This window comes from Pseudophryne corroboree, chromosome 2, assembly GCF_028390025.1.
Source record: "Pseudophryne corroboree isolate aPseCor3 chromosome 2, aPseCor3.hap2, whole genome shotgun sequence".
Taxonomy (NCBI): domain Eukaryota; kingdom Metazoa; phylum Chordata; class Amphibia; order Anura; family Myobatrachidae; genus Pseudophryne; species Pseudophryne corroboree.
In genome coordinates, this window is record NC_086445.1 from 39,726,641 (window position 1) to 39,751,036 (window position 24,396).

The 24,396-nt window shown below is 47.8% G+C and overlaps 1 protein-coding gene across 3 annotated transcripts in view; it reads right to left on the reverse strand.

Annotated features, from left to right (window-relative positions):
• Positions 1-24,396, reverse strand: part of ARHGEF17 (Rho guanine nucleotide exchange factor 17) — a 307,648-nt gene that overhangs the window by 20,179 nt on the left and 263,073 nt on the right. For all 3 annotated transcript variants that reach the window (XM_063951204.1, XM_063951202.1, XM_063951203.1), the window contains exons 10-13: positions 7,147-7,232; positions 5,450-5,568; positions 2,045-2,258; positions 1,212-1,285 (exon numbers count right to left, since the gene is read on the reverse strand). In XM_063951204.1, coding sequence (XP_063807274.1) covers positions 1,212-1,285; positions 2,045-2,258; positions 5,450-5,568; positions 7,147-7,232 — 493 coding nt within the window. The remainder of the gene's footprint in view (positions 1-1,211; positions 1,286-2,044; positions 2,259-5,449; positions 5,569-7,146; positions 7,233-24,396) is intronic.

The following is a 24,396-nucleotide window of genomic DNA, read 5'->3' on the forward strand; positions in this document are numbered from 1 at the left end:
GCAAAGGAGTTGGTATAAAGTCGTTGATTACGCACAACACTGCGCGGTGCGAACCGTGACACAGATCACTGGTGACGTCCCTCTGTCTTGTGCCTCGTTACACAGGCTAGCGTCTGCGTTGCACACAGCACGATGCCAACACCGGTATCCGGGGACCTGCGCAGAGCCGGCCTTAGGCATAGGCAAACTAGGCAATTGCCTAGGGGATTTGGTATGCTTAGGGGCACCAGCAGCTTCTGCTGATTAAAATGATATGCGGCATGCCTATATTCTGGTGTAACTGGGGCTGTATCTGCATACGAAATGCAACGTTGCAGTGTATTCCTGGAAATCACTGTAATGTAGCATTTCGTGTGCAGATACAGCCGCAGTCGCACACAGAATATAGGCATGCTGTATATCATTTTAATCAGCAGAAGCTGCTTGTGCAACCTAGCCACATAGCAATGCAAATAAGAGGTATTTTCATAAACAAAAGGCGCCCGACGTTAGCAGAGCTGCCAGCTGACTCATGCCAGGCATCTCCTGCAGAACTAGTGGCGGTGCTAGGGGGCACCAGCCAAAATCTTGCCTAGGGCATCATATTGGTTAGGGCCGGCTCTGGACCTGCGCATTGTCATTTTGTCACATTCATGATGCGAGTCAGATGCATATTTTGGGAAAAAGTCTTTGGTGGGACGCTTGGTGTGGCTTAGTTGCAAAGTCTGTGGCAGCACCAAACTGGGCACTTGGGCACGATTTGGGGATCGGAGAATGATGGCACATCAGTAATTTACTGGAGTGACATCACTACCCTTCATACATAAGTGATGACAAGACGACATATCAACTATAAGGATCCATCTTTCTGGTTCCCGGTTAATAGCAGTCGCCATTTCTGTTTTGTATCTAGGTAATGAGCTTTCAGCGTGACCTCGCACAGTATAAATTAGGTTCCGATTAATGTTCAGTGTAACCAGGATCTTCACGTCACCTGAGGTAATGAATATCCCAGTCTTAGCTCCTGGGAGTATATTTATGAAGCCGCCACTTCTCCGCAGGTCTGATCTCTGCAGTTAGCGATGCTAAATTACAAAGTGCGCTGTTCGGAATTTAATGTCAGCATCACTTAAAATTTTGAGGTCAAACCTGTCGAGAAGTGTCGGCTGCCAGCGGCTGCCGCTTTGTGAATACGCCCCCTGATCTCCCCTATCCCCGCCCCTCCTTCTCACCTGCATCCCACTGCGGGTCTTCATGATGGGGATGGCTTTGAGAAACTCCGGGTCCAGGCGGTTTTTGCTGGTAGCTGTGGAGCAAAATACAAGAAACGTCTTAATTCCTCGTCTTACGGCCTGAAGACACCTTACGCGGTCAAACACTGTCAAGACAGCACATGGTCAACAGTGCCCCTGACTGAATTCACTAGATTGTAAGCCTGCGAGCAGGGCCCTCCTATCTGTCAGTCTGTTATTATTACCCAATCTTGGTTTATTATGGGTTTTTCTTCCAATTGTTGAGCGTAACGGAACGTGTGGCTGCTATATAAGTACGCGTTAACAACTAAATACATAAATAGCCGCCGGGGACATAACTGAGGTATGAGGCACAGAAATAGCCGCCAGGGACAAAACTGAGGTACGAGGCACATAAATAGCCGCCAGGGACATAAGTATGAGGCAAATAGGCCCTAATATTGGCTCTACCCGCTAAATAATCTCCGTCTTTTCTTTTTGTCTGTTTTTGTTTTTTCTTATATATTTTAAATGCTCACGTCCAGTAAATACCGTATTCTGCGTCAGACGCCGCGGTGAAGAATAGAGGCAGCTGAAATATGGAGGGCAGCAACTGAAAAATATTTCCAGGGACAAAAACACCCACGGAAAATCTTAACCCGTGACCATGCCTGAGCTTTGTGACGACCGTCCACTATAAAGCAGGCGTCCTGTGGTTCCGCAGCTATTGGGGAACTACAACTCCCAGCATGCCCAGCCACATTTATCAGGTCTGGGCTTGTCCAATGTAAAGACTGGACGGTGAGCAGAGAGCGCACGTCTTCATCTCTTACCCAGCTTCTTCTTGGCGTCCTCGAAGGCTTGCTCAAAATGATGACGGGCGTCCGGGTTGCTGAACTCGAAGATGAAGGATTCGGTGCCGTCGGCCTTGGTGGTGGTGAGTTCCACCTTGTTGGGTGGGAAGGACATGGTGAAGGACAGGGACTGTTTCTCGGCCAGCTCGCGGTGCACAGAAGCCATCATGTCCTTTAGGACGTCGTCCAGACTCTGCCGAAACACAAGAGGGTTATAGTTACAGCAAAAACCCCCTCTGACTGCAAGGCGTGACCCTCCTGGCATCACCTGATATACTGAGGGACTTTGCCTGTTTCCTGCTGACCTCATGGTGGCTGTTCCGCGGGTCATGAGGCACTTTGTGTCTGTTCACCTTCCTGAATAAAATGGATATTGAACATGCGGCCCTCCAGCTGCTGTGAAACTACACATCCCAGCATGCCCTGACACCGTTTTAGCATGCCCTGATAGCAAAACTGTGGCAGGGCATGCTGGTATGTGTGGTTCCACATCAGGCGGAGGGCCGTTTGTTGAATATCCCTGCTTTAAGGTGTCTTCAATTTATTTCACTCTCTCGTCATAACGACTTGCGGGGAGGATTATGGCGCAGTCACAGACATTACACTGTAAGGAACGTGTTGTGACTGTTCCCCGCGCAGGTCTGTCTGCAGCCTTCCAGTCCTTGCTCGTAAACAATGCAGCATTATCCTACAGCAACAACACTCCTAATGCAAACGCTACGCTCCCGCCTGCCAAACGCCCTGTAGTGAATTACAGGACAATTTGTTGCAGGCAAATCTCTTGCCAGCTGCTACAGAATGTGCTAACACAGGCAGCCAGCGGTTTTCACCCCGTCGCAGCAGCGGGCCCTGGAGATCGCCATATCTCAGCCGCAAGGCATACGGGGAGAGATGCACTAAAGCCTTTGAGAGAGATAGAGTGAAGGGAGATAAAGTGCCAACCAATCAGCACTGGACTGTCATGTTACAGGCTGTGTGTTGAATAATGTCCGGAGCTGATTGGTTGGTACTTTATCTCTCTCCAAGGCATTATATATAATATATACACTTTATAAGTGAGTTCTGATGTCATCGCTTGTAACCATTAAGTCGCAATGTTAGCAGTTCAAAAGGGTTGGATGCCGTTGACCACGCCCCTCTAGTACCCCGGCCTGCCCAAAGTCTCAGCAGCCCTGAGTGCAGGTCCAGTGAATCTGTAACAAGATTCTTCTACAACAGTCAGTTCTCACTTTACCATGTTCCCCATGTAGCTCGGGCTACAGACATTGGGGTCTATTCATGAAGCAGTTAAAATAGAGTGGAGAAGTGAGCCAGCGGAGAAGTTGCCCATGGCAACCAATCAGCTGCTCCGTACAGTTGTATAGTATGCAAATGATAAATGTTACTTCAGTGCTGATTGGTTGCCATGGGCAACTTCTCCACTGGCTCGCTTCTCCACACTTTTCACTGCTTCGTGAATAGACCCCATTGCTATAAATTACTATTTTGCAACTATGAAACAGGGAAACGGTTTTGTGTAAATGTCTTCAATACACAATTGCTCAGCTACAGTATACGCCTTTAACATTTATACATGATCAACATAGGAAGGCGAGTAAAGCAATTGGACAAGCAGTTGCTGAAGTTCTGGGAACAGAGCCTTCTGATTGGGTAAGAGTTAATGTTGGTGACACAATCTGCTCACCCAGCGTATGATAAGTCTGCGATATGTTTTCCCTCCCGGAATAAATGTTATGTGTTGTTATGGCTGTGTCTAGACACTGTGGTGTACACACTGTAGGTGAGCAGGAAATTCTAATTATACTTCTACCCTGGGCTGCAGTGAGTGAGAGGATAATATGAAGTGTCCAAAACAAGGTCATTAAGTTGTTTACAATGCTGCGCGGTGCCTCAAAACCTTCACGGACCAACAGAGGAGAAAACTGGGATTCTGATAACGATTTAAAACCAACATTCAAAACATAGATATTACTGAGACCCAGACACAAACATATTTATGTTCATATAAGAGGCTGTGCCAGAAAGGGGCCATTCATGTTTTGCCATTTATAGGAGAACATGTCTCACAAACAGAGGAGGTGGGGGCTGGAGCAATGTTCTGAAAATACAGTTCACAGAGTCACTAGGATATGGCAACCAACCCCAGTGTCACCTCCTAGGGAACCGATAGGCTGTGCTCTCAGTGCCATGGTGATGTCACTGGCTTCTAGGAAATTGATCGGCTGTGCTCTCAGTGCCACGGTGACGTCACTGACGTCCAGGGAATTGACAGGCTGTACTCTCAGTGCCACAATGATGTCACTGGCTTCTAGGGAATAGATACGCTGTACTATCAGTGCCATAGTGATGTCACTGGCTTCTAGGGAATTTAATGGCTGTGCTCTCAGTGCCACGGTGATTTCACTGGCTTCTAGGGATTTGATACGCTGTACTCTCAGTGTCATGGTGAAGTCCGTGACATCTAGGGAACTGATAGGCTGTACTCTCAGAGCCATGGTGATGTCACTGACTTCTAGGGAATGGATAGGTGTACTGTCAGTGCCACAGTGATGTCACTGGTTTCTAGGGAATTGATAGGCTATACTCTCAGTGCCATGGTGATGTCACTGGCTTCTAGGGAACTGATAGGCTGAACTGTCAGTGCCATGGTGATGTCACTGGCTTCTAGGGAACTGATAGGCTGAACTGTCAGTGCCATGGTGCTGTCACTGGCTTCTAGGAAATTGATAGGCTGTACTCTAAGTGCCATGGTAATGTCACTGGCTTCTAGGGAATTGATAGGTTGTACTCTCAGTGCCATGGTGCCGTCACTGGCTTCTAGGAAATTGATAGGCTGTACTCTCAGTGCCATGGTAATGTCAGTGGCTTCTAGGGAATTGATAGGTTGTACTCTCAGTGCCATGGTGAGGTCACTGGCTTCTAGGGAACTGATAGGCTGTACTCTCGGTGCCATGGTGATGTCAGTGGCTTCTAGTGAATTGATAGGTTGTATTCTCAGTGCTATGGTGATGTCACTGGTTTCTCTGGAATTGACAGGCTGTACTCTCAGTGCCATGGTAATGTCAGCGGCTTCTAGGGAATTGATAGGTTGTATTCTCAGTGTCATGGTGATGTCACTGGTTTCTAGGGAATTGATAGGCTGTACGCTCAGTGCCACAGTGATGTAATTTTTTTTTTTTTAGTAAATTCACAGATGTCTGTGCTATGGCAAATGTCCACTATCTGCAGCCAGTTATTAAATATGCCTTAGCTGGGGGAAGTGATTAAACCCAGCTACTGGGCCGTCAGTAAAACACAGGTGGATATAAAGCCATCATGCACATTTTTACAATAACTAAATAGGTGCTACTAGGTAACAAACGCTATTAATGCTTATGTCCTAACCTGGTGCGGGAAGCTGAGGGTCTCAGAGAGTTTGCTGATTTGCCCCATAGTGCTGAGGTCCTCGTCCAGGCGGCTTATGGTCTTCTGAATGCTGTCCCTGTTCGAGGCTTGTGAGGTTCCTGTTCAATCAGAGGACATTCCGTTAGACTATCAGTGGTGTGGAGAGGAGCAGACACAGTACTCATTACTCTAAGGCCCTCATTCCGAGTTGTTCGCTCGGTAAAAATCTTCGCATCGCAGCGTTTTTCCGCTTAATGCGCATGCGCAATGTCCGCACTGCGATGCACTTAGGAATTTTACTCACGGCATTTTCATCGTTCTGGCGATCGTAATGTGATTGACAGGATATGGGTGTTACTGGGCGGAAACAGGCCGTTTTATGGGCGTGTGGGAAAAAACGCTACCGTTTCCGGAAAAAACGCAGGAGTGGCTGTAGAAACGGAGGAGTGTCTGGGCGAACGCTGGGTGTGTTTGTGACGTCAAACCAGGAACGACAAGCACTGAAATGATCGCAGATGCCGAGTAAGTCTGAAGCTACTCAGAAACTGCTACGAGGTGTGTAATCGCAATATTGCGAATACATCGTTCGCAATTTTAAGATGCTAAGATTCACTCCCAGTAGGCGGCGGCTTAGCATGAGCAAATCTGCTAAAATCCGCTTGCAAGCGAACAACTCGGAATGAGGGCCTAAGCCTTATCACCATGTAATAACAGAGATCCACTGGCACAAACGCTGAGAATACAGGCACTGCTTATACTGTATATGTATTTTACACCCCGTTATAGGACGTCCAGCAGGAATATAGTATATCAGTAAGGATAATTCCAAGTCACTGCTCCCCCGTCGCACAAAAGCTTACACCACGTGGCTCAGATCCCGGCTATCATTAGTAGAGCCGCTGTATATACAACCTGGTGCTTGGAAGAAAAACAGAAGCACCTCTGCACAGGAACAAACCATGCTGCACTGCGGAGAGAATCAGATGTGAGAGGGGGTGTATAAACTCAACTCTACACTGCAGTGTAATGATAAAGCTATCCAGCATGTGTGGGCTACACGCAAAAGCAGCCAGTATTTACCCTGCATGCAAACACAAGGTGTGGTATTGAAGGTCGATCACACTTAGGTCGACAGTGTGTAGGTCGACCACTATTGGTCGACAGCAACTAGGTCAAGAGGGATTCTAGGTCGACATGGTCTAGGTCGGCAGGTCAAAAGGTCGACATGAGGTTTTTTTAAAAAATGTGTAATTTTCGCCGTACAGTGACCGGGAACCCCGATTAGTGCACCGTGTTCCCTCGCATGGCTCGCAAAGATTACCATTCCCAATCGTAGTCCACGTGGATCGTAAAGTATGAAAAGGTTCAAAAAAAGAAATAAAATGTGAAAAACTCATGTCGACACTTTGACCTGTCGACCTAGAACATGTTGACCTAGAGACCCTGTCGACCTAGTTAATGTCGACCAATAGTGGTCGACCTAGACTCTGTCGACCTAGAGACCAGATACCGCAAACACAATACATGTATTATCCCTGCAGCGCAACGTAGTTCATCCTGGTGCAAAGTTATTGCTCCCATCTCGGAATCAGCCCTCTCAGTCTGCATGAACAAGCTAAACGCCCTCTATCTGCAAAACGGAGAAACTGTGGGAGGGAAGAGGTCGCATCCATAGATAAAGGTAACAAACGACAAACCTTTGACAATATCCACATCTTCCAGGGGCAGCTTCCAGAGCAGTTTGTACTTGCTAGCAATGTCGATGACACTGGCTGCCGTGTACCTGAAAGAGAAGCAAAGGCGTCATTACTGCAGTACCAGCACTGGCCAGGAGAGGGCGCATGCATCTGGTTGAGGCACTGGAGGAACATGTTTCAATGCTGCATTGAATAATGCGGGTAAATGATGAGGGTAAATGATGAGAGTTTCCTAAGACTTTACATGACTGACGTGTGGTTTGGTGCATACCACCGGCACACTGCGGGAAAATGCAGATACATGACAGTAAATAATTACAAGAAAAAATAAGATTTTACTTACCAGTAAATCTATTTCTCGTAGTCCGTAGTGGATGCTGGGGACTCCGTAAGGACCATGGGGAATAGACAAGCTCCGCAGGAGACTGGGCACTCTAAGAAAGATTTAGTACTACTGGTGTGCACTGGCTCCTCCCTCTATGCCCCTCCTCCAGACCTCAGTTAGAGAAACTGTGCCCGGAAGAGCTGACAGTACAAGGAAAGGATTTTGGGAATCCAGGGTAAGACTCATACCAGCCACACCAATCACACCGTATAACTCGTGATAACTATACCCAGTTTACAGTATGAACAATAACAGAGCATCAGATCAACCCTGATGCAACCAAACATAACCCTTATGTAAGCAATAACTATATACAAGTATTGCAGAAGAAGTCTGCACTAGGGACGGGCGCCCAGCATCCACTACGGACTACGAGAAATAGATTTACCGGTAAGTAAAATCTTATTTTCTCTAACGTCCTAGTGGATGCTGGGGACTCCGTAAGGACCATGGGGATTATACCAAAGCTCCCAAACGGGCGGGAGAGTGCGGATGACTCTGCAGCACCGAATGAGCAAACACAAGGTCCTCCTCAGCCAGGGTATCAAACTTGTAGAACTTTGCAAAGGTGTCTGAACCTGACCAAGGAGCCGCTCGGCAAAGCTGTAATGCCGAGACCCCTCGGGCAGCCGCTTAAGAAGAGCCCACCTTTCTTGTGGAATGGGCCTTAACTGATTTAGGCAGCGGCAACCCAGCCGCAGAATGAGCCTGCTGAATCGTGTTACAGATCCAGCGAGCAATAGTTTGCTTTGAAGCAGGCGCCCCAAGCTTGTTGGAAGCATACAGGATAAACAAAGATTCTGTTTTCCTGACCTTAGCCGTTCTGGCTACTGTAACACTGTAGGGGTGCAAGGCGCCTTTTCCTGGGGAATATGGTAGCACGCAGCAGCTGAGGAACAACACAAGTCCAGTTTCTGGTACAACTGACCCCGGCCAGTTTTATTGAAACAGAAAATAAAACAAACCCCAAAATAAAAATACCTTGCCTGTCCGGCACTAACTAAACATAAGATATTCCTAACTGTCACTAAACAAAACACAGAGTTCTTCAGTACATACTGTATAGCTTACTTGCATCAGAAAGCGTGTCTCTCACACACAGATCCCTCAGCCTTCCCAGGCAGTCTGCCCATACTAATCAGGTTAGCAGCACTATAACACACTTACACAGCTGAAACCCTGATTAGCCCTCTGTGAGGCCAAAGACCCGAACTGGGCCCAATGTCTAGAACTCGCCTTATCTCTCTCTCAGAGCCTTTACCCAGCTTTTACAGCAAACTGAAAAGGTTCAGACAAAACAAAAAGCATTTTTCCTAGAAGTTAACATTTTCTAAAACATGTAAGACAAGAACCTGGGACAAATATACCTGCCCTCAAACACTATCCCAGTGTTCTTGTCACATATCCCCCTCCCCTGTTTCGACCTAGGGGCCGGAACACTTGTAGCCCCCAAACAGAAGATGCGAGACAATGCATCTGCGTTGGCCAATTGTGTTCCCGGTCTATGTTCGACAGTAAACTTAAAGTCCTGCAACGCTAGAAACCATCTAGTTACACGAGCATTCTTGCCTCTATTTACATATATCCATTTTAAAGGGGCATGGTCTGTCACTAGTCTGAATTGTCTACCCAAGAGGTAATATCTCAAGGTATCTAGTGCCCACTTAATGGCCAAAGCCTCCTTTTCCACAATGGCATACCTTTATTCATGCTCATTGAGTTTCCTACTCAAATAAATGATAGGGTGTTCGTCCCCATCTCTGGTTTGGGACAGCACAGCACCTATCCCTACCTCTGAGGCATCTGTCTGTACCACAAATTCTTTTGAAAAATCTGGTGTTATCAACACCGGTTGTGAACACAAAGCCACTTTTAACGCTTGGAACGCCTTTTCTGCATCAGGGTTCCATTTCACCACATTTGACTGCTTCCCTTTGGTAAGGTCTGACAACGGCACCGCTGTGGTCGCAAAATTAGGAATAAACCGTCTATAGTACCCAGTAATTCCCAAAAAAGCCCTTACCTGTTTTTTATTCACTGGACGAGGCCAGTTTTGAATAGCATCAACTTTATTCAATTGGGGCCTAATCAGACCTCTGCCTATGGTGAAGCCCAAGTATTTGACCTCCTCCATTGCGAGGCAGCACTTCTTTGGGTTAGCAGTTAACCCTGCCTCTCTGATTGAGTCCAGTACTGCTTGTACTTTAACCAAATGGGACCCCCAGTCTGTACTGTGAATTACCACATCATCCAAATAGGCAGCTGCATATTTTCTATGGGGCCTCAAAATTTTATCCATCGCCCGTTGAAAGGTTGCTGGAGCCCCATGCAACCCAAAGGGTAACATCTTATACTGGTACAGCCCCTCCGGAACCGAAAAGGCTGTTTTTTCTTTGGCGCTATCAGATAAAGGTATTTGCCAGTAACCTTTGGTCAGGTCCAATGTGGTGAGAAACCTGGCTGTTCCCAGCCTTTCTACAAGCTCATCCACACGGGGCATGGGGTATGCGTCAAACTTGGACACCTCATTTAACTTACGAAAGTCATTACAGAAGCGTATGCTACCGTCGGGCTTCGGGATGAGCACTATGGGACTGGACCACTCACTGTTAGACTCCTCTATGACTCCAAGTTCTAACATGGTTTTAACTTCCTTAGAAATAGCTTCTCGCTGAGCTTCAGGAATCCTATATGGCTTTAAATGAACCCTGACCCCTGGTTCTGTGACAATGTCATGTTTTATTATGGTCGTTCGGCCAGGCAGCTCTGAAAATACCTCCCTATTTTGGATGAGAAATTCTTTAACCTGATTGTTCTGATCAGCTGATAATGTCTCTGACACCTTCACTGCGGGAAGCAACCGGGGTGAAAACACCGAAGGGCAAGGCTCCGCTGACAGAGACAACCTATCTTTCCAGGGTTTGATTAAGTTAACATGGTAAATCTGTTCGGGTTTTCTCTTTCCCGGCTGGTATACTTTGTAATTAACCTCATTCACTTTTTCCCTAATCTCAAATGGACCCTGCCATTTAGCTAGGAATTTGCTTTCCACAGTGGGTACCAAAACAAGAACTCTATCTCCAGGAGCAAATTCCCGTATCTTGGCACTCCGGTTATAGACCCTCTGTTGAGCACTTTGGGCCTGTTCCATGTGCTCTCTGACAACAGGTACCACGGCTGCAATCCTATCCTGCATTTGTGTTACATGCTCAATAACGCTTCTATAAGGAGTGGGCTGTCCTTCCCACGTCTCTTTGGCAATATCCAACAACCCTCTGGGGTGTCTACCATACAACAAATCAAACGGAGAAAACCCCGTAGAGGACTGAGGAACTTCTCTGATGGCCATTAACAAGTAGGGCAACAAACAATCCCAGTTTTTCCCATCTCTCTCAACAACCTTTTTTAACATACTTTTTAATGTTTTATTAAACCTTTCCACCAACCCGTCAGTTTGGGGATGGTAGATGGACGTCCTGAGGTGAGTGACCTTAAATAACTTGCACAATTCTTTCATGATCCTTGACATAAATGGAGTACCTTGGTCAGTCAAAATTTCTTTTGGTATTCCCACTCTACTAAATACCTGCACCAGCTCCTTAGCTATCGCCTTGGTTGTGATAGTGCGTAAAGGGACAGCCTCAGGATATCGAGTGGCATAGTCCATAATTACCAGGATATACTGATGGCCCCGAGCAGACTTTAACAAGGGCCCCACGAGATCCATGGCTATTCTGTCAAACGGGACCTCTATAATAGGCATGGGAACTAGTGGGCTCCTGAAATGGGGTCTAGGGGCATGATACTGGCATTCAGGACAGGAAGAACAATATTCAGACACTTCTTTATAAACCCCTGGCCAAAAGAACCTTTGTAAAACTCTTTCAGTGGTTTTTTCTGCCCCTAAATGTCCTGCGGTAACGTGACTATGAGCTAAATCTAGTACCGTTCTCCGATAAGGCTGGGGAACTACCAGCTGTTCTACCACATCCTCACCCCTTTTGACAATGTGGTACAAGAGCTCATTACAGATGGCCATGTGGGGATACGTAACCCTGTCACCTGGTACCACAGGTTCCCCATTAACAATCTTAACATTCTCTCTAGCCTTTATTAAGGTAGGATCCTTTAACTGTTCAGACGCAAACAGATCCTTCTTTACCTCCAGGTCAGGCACGCTTTCAGTTCTAACTACTATGTCTCTGTTCCCGGCAAGAGGGTCCTCACTGGACTCCCCATCTGTCACTTCCCCAGCCAAACTAGCAAAAGGCAAAGGGCCAGAAAGTTCCGAAGACCCACGTACATCCATAAAATCACCGGTATTATCAACTGGTTTTTTACTTCTCACATCTGTTGATAACCGTGATTCCCACAGTTTCCAAAAATGAGGAAAATCCCTCCCTATTATGGCCTCATGCACCAAGGTAGGGACCAGTCCCACTTTAACCATTGCTGACCCACAACAAGTTTCTATATTCACCTCAGCAGTGGCATAATGTTGGGTATCCCCATGTATGCAAGTTACCCCAATAGGTATTTGCTGGACCTTTAAGGGGTTCACTAACCCAGCTTTCACGAGGGTAACTAAACTTCCTGAATCTAGCAAGGCCTCTACCCGGTTACCCTCTAAGAACACATCACACATTTGTTTTTCCAGCTCAGGTGAAGGTACCACAGTACAGGCTAACCTAGCAAAGAAAGACATTCTGCGACATTCAAAGGCAGCATCACATTGCATGGGTTCTTGCATGACTGGGCAATTGGCAACAACATGACCTGGCATACCACATCTAAAACATTTAACCACACGATTATCAACCCGTTTGGGCAACATAGACCGTTCTAGCCCCATTGGCCTGTCTCCAGGGCCAGTGTTTACAGTCTCTCCAGCCTTGCGTTCTCTTAACCGCCCAGCAACGTTTTCCCACGGAACAGTCTTACCAGTCTTTACTGAAGGGCGCTGTCGAGGATCTATGGGTTGCTGGGTGGTCATCAGTAGTTCCTCTGCTGCCAAATACCGCTCTACCATGTCTACTAATTGGTCAGCAGTACCCGGGTTTCCATGGCTCACCCACTTGCGCAGGACCATGGGCAAAGATCTCAAGTAGCGGTCCATGACGACTCTTTCAACCATCTGGGGACCAGTTAATGTCTCTGGCTGTAGCCATTTTTTTGTTAGCTGAATAAGGTCGTGCATCTGAGAGCGCGGAGGCTTCTCCATGGCGTACACCCAACGGTGCACCCGTTGTGCTCGTACTGACAGCGTGACTCCCAGGCGGGTCAGGATCTCAGTCTTTAGTTTATCATAGTCCCGAGCCTCAGCAGGGCTTAAATCAAAGTACGCTTTTTGGGGCTCACCTGACAGAAAAGGTGCCAGCAGACTGGCCCACTGTGCTTTTGGCCAGTTCTCACGCTCTGCAGTCCTTTCAAACGTGGTCAAGTAGGCCTCCACATCGTCAGCCTCTGTCATTTTCTGCAAGAAGTGACTGGCCCGTATAGAACTAGAGCTGGTCGGAGCACTGACGGCCACATCTCCAATCCGGGCTGCAAGGCTCTGCACCACTTCTGTTAAGGCCTCTCTATCCTGACGCTGTTGCCGGTAAAGTTCGTCAATAGCCACCTGCTGCTGTCTCCTATTTTCCTCCATTGCCACCTGCTGCTGTCGGTTGGCCTCCTGCTGAGCCGCTGTAGCTTGCAGCAAGGCTTTAAGCAGATCCTCCATGTCGACAGATTTTTCAGGCGGCTTTGTAGCTGCTTTCACCCAAGACATATATCAAACCCTCAGGGGTGAGTCTCAGTAACTTCACACTGGGCTGTATCTGCATAAACCACCGTTTTCTGCAGGCCTCACAAAGCTGCTGCTTTCACTTATGCGCAGAACGGGGTTGCTCGCATTCTCCACCAAGTTGTAACACTGTAGGGGTGCAAGGCGCCTTTTCCTGGGGAATATGGTAGCACGCAGCAGCTGAGGAACAACACAAGTCCAGTTTCTGGTACAACTGACCCCGGCCAGTTTTATTGAAACAGAAAATAAAACAAACCCCAAAATAAAAATACCTTGCCTGTCCGGCACTAACTAAACATAAGATATTCCTAACTGTCACTAAACAAAACACAGAGTTCTTCAGTACATACTGTATAGCTTACTTGCATCAGAAAGCGTGTCTCTCACACACAGATCCCTCAGCCTTCCCAGGCAGTCTGCCCATACTAATCAGGTTAGCAGCACTATAACACACTTACACAGCTGAAACCCTGATTAGCCCTCTGTGAGGCCAAAGACCCGAACTGGGCCCAATGTCTAGAACTCGCCTTATCTCTCTCTCAGAGCCTTTACCCAGCTTTTACAGCAAACTGAAAAGGTTCAGACAAAACAAAAAGCATTTTTCCTAGAAGTTAACATTTTCTAAAACATGTAAGACAAGAACCTGGGACAAATATACCTGCCCTCAAACACTATCCCAGTGTTCTTGTCACACTACATAAACCTTTAAAGCCCCGACTACATCCAGTGACTCGGAATCCTCCAAGTCAGTAGTAGCCACAGGCACCACAATAGGTTGGTTTATATGAAAGGATGAAACCACTTTCGGCAGAAATTGTGGGCGGGTCCGCAATTCTGCTCTATCCGCATGGAAAACCAGATAAGGGCTTTTAAGTGACAAAGCCGCCAATTCTGACACACGCCTAGCCAAAGCCAAGGCTAATAGCATGACCACCTTCCACGTGAGATATTTTACTTCCACCGTTTTGAGTGGTTCAAACCAGTGTGATTTCGGGAAACTCAACACCACGTTAAGATCCCAAGGTGCCACTGGAAGCACAAAAGGGGGCTGAATATGCAGCACTCCCTTTACAAACGTCTGAACTTCAGGCAGAGAAGCCAGTTCTTTTTGAAAGAAAATGGATAAGGCCGAAATCTGAACCTTAATGGAACCCAATTTAAGGCCCAAAGTCACTCCCGACTGTAGGAAGTGAAGGAAAAGGCCCAGCTGGAATTCCTCCGTAGGGGCATTCCTGGCCTCACACCAAGCCACATATTTTCGCCATATACGGTGATAATGTTGAGCCGTCACATCCTTCCTAGCCTCTATCAGCGTAGGAATGACCTCATCCGGAATGCCTTTTTCTGCTAGGATCCGGTGTTCAACCGCCATGCCGTCAAACGCAGCCGCGGTAAGTCTCGGAACAGACAGGGCCCCTGTTGCACAAGTCCTGTCCTAGAGGCAGAGGCCACGGGTCCTCTGTGAGCATTTCTTGCAGATCTGGATACTAAGTCCTTCTTGGCCAATCAGGAACAAAGAGTATTGTTCTCACTCCTCTTTTCCTTATAATTCTCAGCACCTTGCGTATGAGAGGAAGAGGAGGAAATAACTAGACCGACGGGAACACCAACGGTGTCACCAGTGCGTCCACAGCTATCGCCTGACGCAATTGACCTGGCGCAATATCTCTGCAGCTTTTTGTTGAGGCGGGATGCCATCATGTCCACCTGTGGCAGTTCCCACCGACTTGCAATTTGCATGAAGACTTCTTGACGAAGTCCCCACTCTCCCGGGTGGAGGTCGTGCCTGCTGCGGAAGTCTGCTTCCCAGTTGTCCACTCCCGGAATGAACACTGCTGACAGTGCGCTTACGTGATTCTCCGCCCAGCGAAGAATTCTGGTGGCTTCTACCATCGCCACCCTGCTCCTTGTGCCGCCTTGGCGGTTTACATGAGCCACTGCGGTGATATTGTCTGACTGAATCAGAACCGGTTGGTCGCGAAGCAGGGACTCCGCTTGACGTAGGGCGTTGTATATGGCCCTTAGTTCCAGGATGTTGATGTGAAGGCAAGTCTCCTGACTTGACCACAGCCCTTGGAAATTTCTTCCCTGTGTGACTGCCCCCCACCCTCGGAGGCTTGCATCCGTGGTCACCAGGACCCAGTCCTGAATGCCGAATCTGCGACCTTCGAGAAGGTGAGCACTCTACAGTCACCACAGGAGAGACACCCTGGCCCTGGGGGATAGGGTGATTAACCGATGCATCTGAAGATGTGATCCGGACCACTTGTCCAGTAAGTCCCATTGGAAGGTCCTTGCATGGAACCTGCCGAAGGGAATGGCCTCGTATGATGCCACCATCCTTCCCAGGACTCGAGTGCAGTGATGCCCTGACACCTGTTTTGGTTTTAATAGATTCCTGACCAGTGTCACAAGCTCCTGAGCTCTCTCTATCGGGAGATAAACCCTTTTCTGGTCTGTGTCTAGGATCATGCCTAGGAGAGGCAGATGAGCTGTAGGAACCAACTGCGACTTTGGAATATATAGAATCCAGCCGTGTTGCCGTTACACTTCCAGATAAAGTGATGCGCTGTTCAGCAACTGCTCTCTTGATCTCGCTTTTATGAGGAGATCGTCCAAGTACGTGATAATAGTGACACCTTGCTTCCGCAGGAGCACCATCATTTCCGCCATTACCTTGGTGAATATTCTCGGGGCCTTGGAGAGACCCAACGGCAACGTCTGAAATTGGTAATGACAATCCCGTACCGCAAATCTGAGGTACGCCTGATGAGGTGGATAAATGGGGACATGAAGGTATGCATCCTTTATGTCCCGAGTCACCATAAAATCTCCCCCTTTCAGGCTTGGAATGACCGCTCTTAGCGATTCCATCTTGAACTTGAACCTTTTCAGGTATATGTTCAGGGATTTTAAATTCAATATGGGTCTGACCGAACCGTCTGGTTTCGGGACTACAACATGGTCGAATAATAACTCCCTCCTTGTTGAAGGAGGGGAACCTTGACCACCACCTATTGAAGATACAATTTGTGAATTGCAGTTAACATTGTTTCCCTCTCGTGGGGGGAAGCCGGCAGGGCCGTCGGTGAGGGGGCATCTTCTCAAAGTCCAGCTTGTATCCCTGAGACACAATATCTATTGCCCAGGGATCTAACAGGGAGTGAACCCACTTGTGGCTGAACTTACGAAGGCGTGCCCCCACCGGGCCTAGCTCCGCCTGTGGAGCCCCAGCGACATGCAGTGGATTTTTGTAGAGGCCGGGGAGGACTTCTGTTCCTGGGAACTAGCTGTGTTGTGCAGCTTCTTTCCTCTGCCCCCGCCTCTGGCAAGAAAGGACGCACCTCGGACTTTCTTGTTTCTTTGTTCGAAAGGCTGCATTTGATAATGTCGTGCTTTCCTAGGCTGTGCAGGAATATAAGGCAAAATATCAGAATTACCAGCTATAGCTGTGGAGACCAGGTCCGAGAACCCTTCTCCACACAATCCTCAGCCTTCCATATGCCTCTTAAGTCGGCATCATCTGTCCATTGCATATTCTACAGGACACGTCAAGCAGAAATCGACATAGCTTTGACTCTAGGACCCAGTATACTCATGTCTCTTTGGGCATGTTTTATATATATATATCTCTTAAGACAGCATCTTTAATATATATCTCTATCTCTATATATATCTCTCTCTCTCTATATATATATATATATATACATACATACTAGGGTCTCAATCTCTGCTGATAAGGTACCTGTCCACGCTGCCACAGCGCTATAAACCCATGACGACAAAATTGCCGGTCTGAGTAGTGTACCAGAATGTGCACGCTATCTGCAGGATCCCTGAGAATAGCTGTTACGTCAGGGCTACCTTTTGGGCAAACGTGACACCCTAGGGGAAGATTCCCATCATATCCTGGCCCTAGTAGGGAAAGGATACTGCCTGAGAATTCTTTGTGGGAAACTGCAGTCTCTTATCTGGAGATTCCCGCTCTTTTTCATCATGAGAGGAGAAGAATTTACCTCAGCTTTCTTCCCTTTAAACATGTGTACCCTTGTGTCAGGGACAGATGAGTCATCAGTTATATGCAAATCATCTTTTATTACAATAATCATATATTGAATACTTTTATGCCATTTTGGCTGTAACTTTGCATTATCGTAGTCGACACTGGAGTCAAACTCCGTGTCGATATCAGTGTCTATTATTTTGGATAGTGATCATTGAGAGACTCTGAAGGTCTCTGCGACATAGGGACAGACATGGGTAGATTTCCTGTCTGTTCTCTAATCTTTTGTGCAATAAATTCACCTTAGCACTTAATTACACATATCCAAACAGGTGTCGGCGTTGTCGACGGAGACACCCTCTCACGCACATATTTGCTCCATCTCCTCCTTAGGGGAGCCTTTTACCTCAGACATGTCGACACACACGTACCGACACAACACACGCTCAGGGAATGCTCATCTGAAGACAATTCCCCCATAAGGCCCTTTGGAGAGACAGAGAGAGAGAGTATGCCAGCACACACCCCAGCGCTATTAACCCAGGAATAACACAGTAACTTAATGTTAACCCAGTAGCTGCTGTTTATATTGATTTTTGCGCCTAATTATGTGCCCCCCCTCTCTTTTTACCCTCTTCTACCGTGTAACTGCAGGGGAGAGACTGGGGAGCTTCCTCTCAGCGGTGCTGTGGAGAAAAAACATGGCGCTGGTGAGTGCTGAGGAAGAAGCCCCGCCCCCTCGACGGCGGGCTTCTGTCCCGCTTTCATGTACAATTTTGGCGGGGGCTCATACATATATACAGTGTCCAACTGTATAATATGCAAACTTTTGCCAAAGAGGTCTCTAATTGCTGCCCAGGGCGCCCCCCCCCCCCCCCCCGGGCACAGATTCAAACTGAGGTCTGGAGGAGGGACATAGAGGGAGGAGCCAGAGCACACCAGAATCTAAATTCTTTCTTAAAGTGCCCATGTCTCCTGCGGAGCCCGTCTATTCCCCATGGTCCTTACGGAGTCCCCAGCATCCACTAGGACGTTAGAGAAATAGTAAATGTATAATATATAAATAAATGCACAAAATATCCTTTAGAAAACATCTGGGCAACGTAATCACAGACGGCGCCTGTAACGGAGGTCAGACATGTAAGATAATGGATATTTGTTTAATAAGATAAAGCAGGTCAGACATTGCACCAATGCACAAGTATCACCCAGAGACGCATCTGCAAGAATCCCTGAGATGTGAAAATCCGGGTGTCGTATATTATTATTATTACAGTGACCTTCATTGACACACGTGGGGGGTCGGCCGCTGACTTGATATCTGCAGCAGTGACGTAGTTGTGTTCCAATCAGATAACACGTATTAAGCAACTTTCTGATGCCGACACAAACACCTAACGAGTGACTTAATTATCTCCTCACTGCTATCACTACCGCAAGCAGCCGTAACCTTACGTACTCACAATGCTCATTCAGAATTGCAACATGCCCTGAGCGTCGACATGAACATTATGCCGACAGTCAAATTTGACATAACGTTGACAATGTGAATGTCAGGAGGCACAATGTCGATAGACTATATAAGGGTCAGGCTGCGGTAAGGCCTGAAATGCGCTACAAATGCTATGTCGACATGCCCGACGGTTGACATTCACAATGGTGGCATTCAAACAACATTCCACATGTCGGCATTCAGAATGTCAGGGACTTTGTACCACACCCGCCATAACTACGTCTAGTCTGGTAATAATCAATTGCTAGCTCTGCTGCCAGTAAACGACCGTGCGTCAGCACAAGAGCCCCCCATAACCATTTATTCATGAGAGCAGATGTACTCAGACTTGGAGAAAGATAAAGTGGAAAGAGATAAAGTACCGGCCAATTAGCTCCTAACTGCCTCGTTACAGGCTGTCTCAGAAAAAGAACAGGAACTGATTGGCTGGTACTTCATCTCTCTCCAAAGCTTAGTACATCTGCCCCACATTTCACTGACGTTGACCTAAGGAGTTGACGTGTACAACTCCTTATTCTTATAATGCTACGTGAGGAACATCTTACAGATATGAAAGTCAGATGCACATTGGTGGTCATTCCGAGTTGTTCGCTAGCTGCATTCGTTAGCTGTACAGCGATGAGGCAAAAAAACGGCACTTCTGCGCATGCGTATGCGACGCAATGCGCACGCACGCTGTACTTTTACAACGAACGATGCAGTTTTGACAGGGTCTAGCGATGCATTTCAGTCGCACAGGCAGCCGCAGAGTGATTGACAGGAAGAGGTCGTTTCTGGGTGTCAACTGACCGTTTTCAGGGAGTGTTCGGGAAAACGCAGGCGTGCCAGGAAAAATGCAGGCGTGGCTGGCCAAACGCAGGGCGTGTTCATGACGTCAAATCAGGAACTGAACGGTCTGAAGTGATCGCAAGCGCTGAGTAGGTCTGAAGCTACTCAGAAACTGCACAAAAATATTTTGTAGCCGCTCTGCGATCCCTTCGTTCGCACTTCTGCTAAGCTAAAATACACTCCCAGTGGGCAGCGGCCTAGCGTTTGCACGACTGCTAAAATAAGAATTACCTTACCGATAATTCTATTTCTCATAGTCCGTAGTGGATGCTGGGACTCCGTCAGGACCATGGGGAATAGCGGGCTCCGCAGGAGACAGGGCACATCTAAATAAAGCTTTTAGGATCACATGGTGCGTACTGGCTCCTCCCCCTATGACCCTCCTCCAAGCCTCAGTTAGGTACTGTGCCCGGACGAGCGTACACAATAAGGAAGGATCTTGAATCCCGGGTAAGACTCATACCAGCCACACCAATCACACCGTACAACTTGTGATCTGAACCCAGTTAACAGTATGATAACAAAAAACGAAGTAGCCTCTGAAAAGATGGCTCACAACAATAGTAATAACCCGATCTTTGTAACAATAACTATGTACAAGTATTGCAGACAATCCACACTTGGGATGGGCGCCCAGCATCCACTACGGACTATGAGAAATAGAATTATCGGTAAGTAAATTCTTATTTTCTCTAACGTCCTAGTGGATGCTGGGACTCCGTCAGGACCATGGGGATTATACCAAAGCTCCCAAACGGGCGGGAGAGTGCGGATGACTCTGCAGCACCGAATGAGAGAACTCCAGGTCCTCCTTAGCCAGAGTATCAAATTTGTAAAATTTTACAAACGTGTTCTCCCCTGACCACGTAGCTGCTCGGCAAAGTTGTAATGCCGAGACCCCTCGGGCAGCCGCCCAAGATGAGCCCACTTTCCTTGTGGAGTGGGCCTTTACAGATTTAGGCTGTGGCAGGCCTGCCACAGAATGTGCAAGTTGGATTGTGCTACAGATCCAACGTGCAATCGTCTGTTTAGACGCAGGAGCACCCATCTTGTTGGGTGCACACAATATAAACAACGAGTCAGATTTTCTGACTCCAGCTGTCCTTGAAATATATATTTTTAATGCTCTGACAACGTCCAGTAACTTGGAGTCCTCCAAGTCGCTAGTAAGCGCAGGCACCACAATAGGCTGGTTCAAGTGAAAAGCCGAAACCACCTTAGGGAGAAAATGAGGACGTGTCCGCAGTTCTGCCCTGTCCGAATGGAAAATCAGATATGGGCTTTTGTATGATAAAGCCGCCAACTCTGAAACTCTCCTGGCTGAAGCCAGGGCCAATAGCATGGTTACCTTCCATGTAAGGTATTTTAAATCTACCGATTTTAGAGGCTCAAACCAATGAGATTTGAGAAAATTCAAAACTACGTTCAAATCCCACGGTGCCACTGGAGGCACTATTGGGGGTTGTATATGTAGTACACCTTTGACAAAAGTTTGTACTTCAGGCACTGATGCCAATTCCTTCTGGAAGAAGATTGATAAGGCCGAAATTTGAACTTTAATGGACCCCAATTTTAGGCCCATAGACAATCCTGCTTGCAGGAAATGTAAGAATCGACCCAATTGAAATTCTTCCGTTGGAGCCTTCTTGGCCTCACACCACGCAACATATTTTCGCCAAATGCGGTGATAATGTTGTACAGTCACTTCCTTTCTAGCCTTAATCAAGGTAGGAATAACTTCCTCTGGAATGCCCTTTTCTTTTAGAATCCGGCGTTCAACCGCCATGCCGTCAAACGCAGACGCGGTAAGTCTTGGAACATACAAGGTCCCTGCTGAAGCAGATCCCTTCTTAGAGGTAGAGGCCACGGATCCTCCGTGAGCATCTCTTGAAGTTCCGGATACCAAGTTCTTCTTGGCCAGTCCGGAGCCACCAGTATTGTTCTTACTCCTCTTTTCCGTATAATTCTCAGTACCTTTGGTATGAGAGGCAGAGGAGGGAACACATACACTGACTGGTACACCCACGGTGTTACCAGAGCGTCCACAGCTATTGCCTGAGGGTCTCTTGACCTGGCGCAATATCTGTCCAATTTTTTGTTGAGGCGAGACGCCATCATGTCCACCTTTGGTCTTTCCCAACGGTTCACAATCATGTGGAAGACTTCTGGATGAAGTCCCCACTCTCCCGGGTGAAGGTCGTGTCTGCTGAGGAAGTCTGCTTCCCAGTTGTCCACTCCCGGGATGAACACTGCTGACAGTGCTATGACATGATTCTCCGCCCAGCGCAGAATCCTTGCAGCTTCTGTCATTGCTCTTCTGCTTCTCGTGCCGCCTTGTCGGTTTACGTGGGCGACTGCCGTGATGTTGTCCGACTGGATCAACACCGGCTGACCCTGAAGCAGCGATTTTGCCAGGCTTAGAGCATTGTAGATCGCTCTTAGCTCCAGTATATTTATGTGAAGGGACGTCTCCAGGTTTGACCACACGCCCTGGAAGTTTCTTCCCTGTGTGACTGCTCCCCAGCCTCGTAGGCTGGCATCCGTAGTCACCAGGACCCAGTCCTGTATGCCGAATCTGCGGCCCTCTAACAGATGGGCACTCTGCAACCACCACAGGAGAGACAACCTTGTTCTTGGTGACAGTGTTATCCGCTGATGCATGTGCAGATGCGATCCGGACCATTTGTCCAGCAGATCCCACTGAAATGTCCGTGCATGGAATCTGCCGAATGGAATCGCTTCGTAAGAAGCCACCATCTTTCCCAGGACTCTTGTGCATTGATGTACTGACACAGTTCCTGGTTTTAGGAGGTTCCTGACAAGTTCGGATAACTCCCTTGCTTTCTCCTCCGGGAGAAACACCTTTTTCTGAACCGTGTCCAGAATCATTCCCAGGAACAGCAGACGAGTTGTCGGGGTCAATTGAGATTTTGGAAGATTCAGAATCCACCCGTGTTGCTGAAGCACTACCTGGGTTAGTGCTACACCGACTTCCAGCTGTTCTCTGGACTTTGCCCTTATCAGGAGATCGTCCAAGTAAGGGATAATTAATACGCCTTTTCTTCGTAGAAGAACCATCATTTCGGTCATTACCTTGGTAAAGACCCGAGGGGCCGTGGACAAACCAAACGGCAGCGTTTGAAACTGATAATGACAGTCTTGTATCACGAACCTGAGATACCCTTGGTGTGAGGGGTAAATTGGGTCATGCAGATAAGCATCTTTTATGTCCAGGGACACCATGAAGTCCCCTTCTTCCAGATTCGCTATCACTGCTCTGAGTGACTCCATCTTGAACTTGAATTTCTGTATGTACAGGTTCAAGGATTTCAGGTTTAGAATAGGTCTTACCGAACCGTCCGGCTTCGGTACCACAAATAGTGTGGAATAATACCCCTTTCCCTGTTGTAGGAGGGGTACCTTGACTATCACCTGCTGAGAATACAGCTTGTGAATGGCTTCCAAAACCGACGTCCTTTCTGAGGGAGACGTTGGTAAAGCAGACTTTAGGAACCGGCGAGGGGGAGACCTTTCGAACTCCAACATGTAACCCTGAGATATTATCTGCAGGATCCATGGGTCCACTTGTGAGCGAGCCCACTGATTGCTGAAAATCTTGAGTCGACCCCCCACCGCTCCTGAGTCCGCTTGTAAAGCCCCAGCGTCATGCTGATGGCTTTGTAGAACCCGGGGCGGGCTTCTGGTCCTGGGCAGGGGCTGCTTGCTGCCCTCTCTTACCCTTTCCTCTGCCTCGCGGCAGATAAGACTGTCCTTTTGGTCGCTTGTTTTTATAGGAGCGAAAGGACTGCGGCTGAAAAGACGGTGTCTTTTTCTGTTGGGAGGGGGTCTGAGGTAAAAAAGTGGATTTGCCGGCAGTTGCCGTGGCCACCAGGTCCGAAAGACCGACCCCAAATAATTCCTCTCCTTTATATGGCAATACTTCCATATGCCTTTTGGAATCCGCATCACCTGACCACTGTCGCGTCCATAAACTTCTTCTGGCAGATATGGACATCGCGCTTACTCTTGATGCTAGAGTACAAATATCCCTCTGAGCATCTCGCATATAAAGAAAAGCATCCTTTAATTGCTCTAGAGTCAATAAAATACTGTCCCTATCCAGGGTATCAATATTTTCAGTCAGAGAATCCAACCACACTACCCCAGCACTGCACATCCAGGCTGAGGCTACTGCCGGTCGCAGTATAACACCAGTATGTGTGTATATACTCTTCAGTGTAGTTTCCAGCCTCCTATCTGCTGGATCCTTCAGGGCGGCCGTATCAGGAGACGGCAACGCCACTTGCTTTGATAAACGTGTGAGCGCCTTATCCACCCTAGGGGGTGTTTCCCAGCGCGCCCTAACCTCTGGTGGGAAAGGGTATAATGCCAATAACTTCTTGGAAATTAGCAGTTTTCTATCTGGGTTAACCCACGCTTCGTCACACACGTCATTCAATTCCTCTGATTCTGGAAAAGCTACAGGTAGTTTTTTCACCCCCCACATAATACCCCTTTTTGAGGTACCAGCAGTATCAGAGATCTGCAAAGCCTCCTTCATTGCCGTGATCATATAACGTGTGGCCCTATTGGAAAATACGTTTGTTTCTTCACCGTCGACACTAGATTCATCTGTGTCGGTACCCGTGTCGACTGACTGAGGTAAGGGACGTTTTACAGCCCCTGACGGTGTCTGAGACGCCTGAGCCGGTACTAACTGGTTTTCCGGCCGTCTC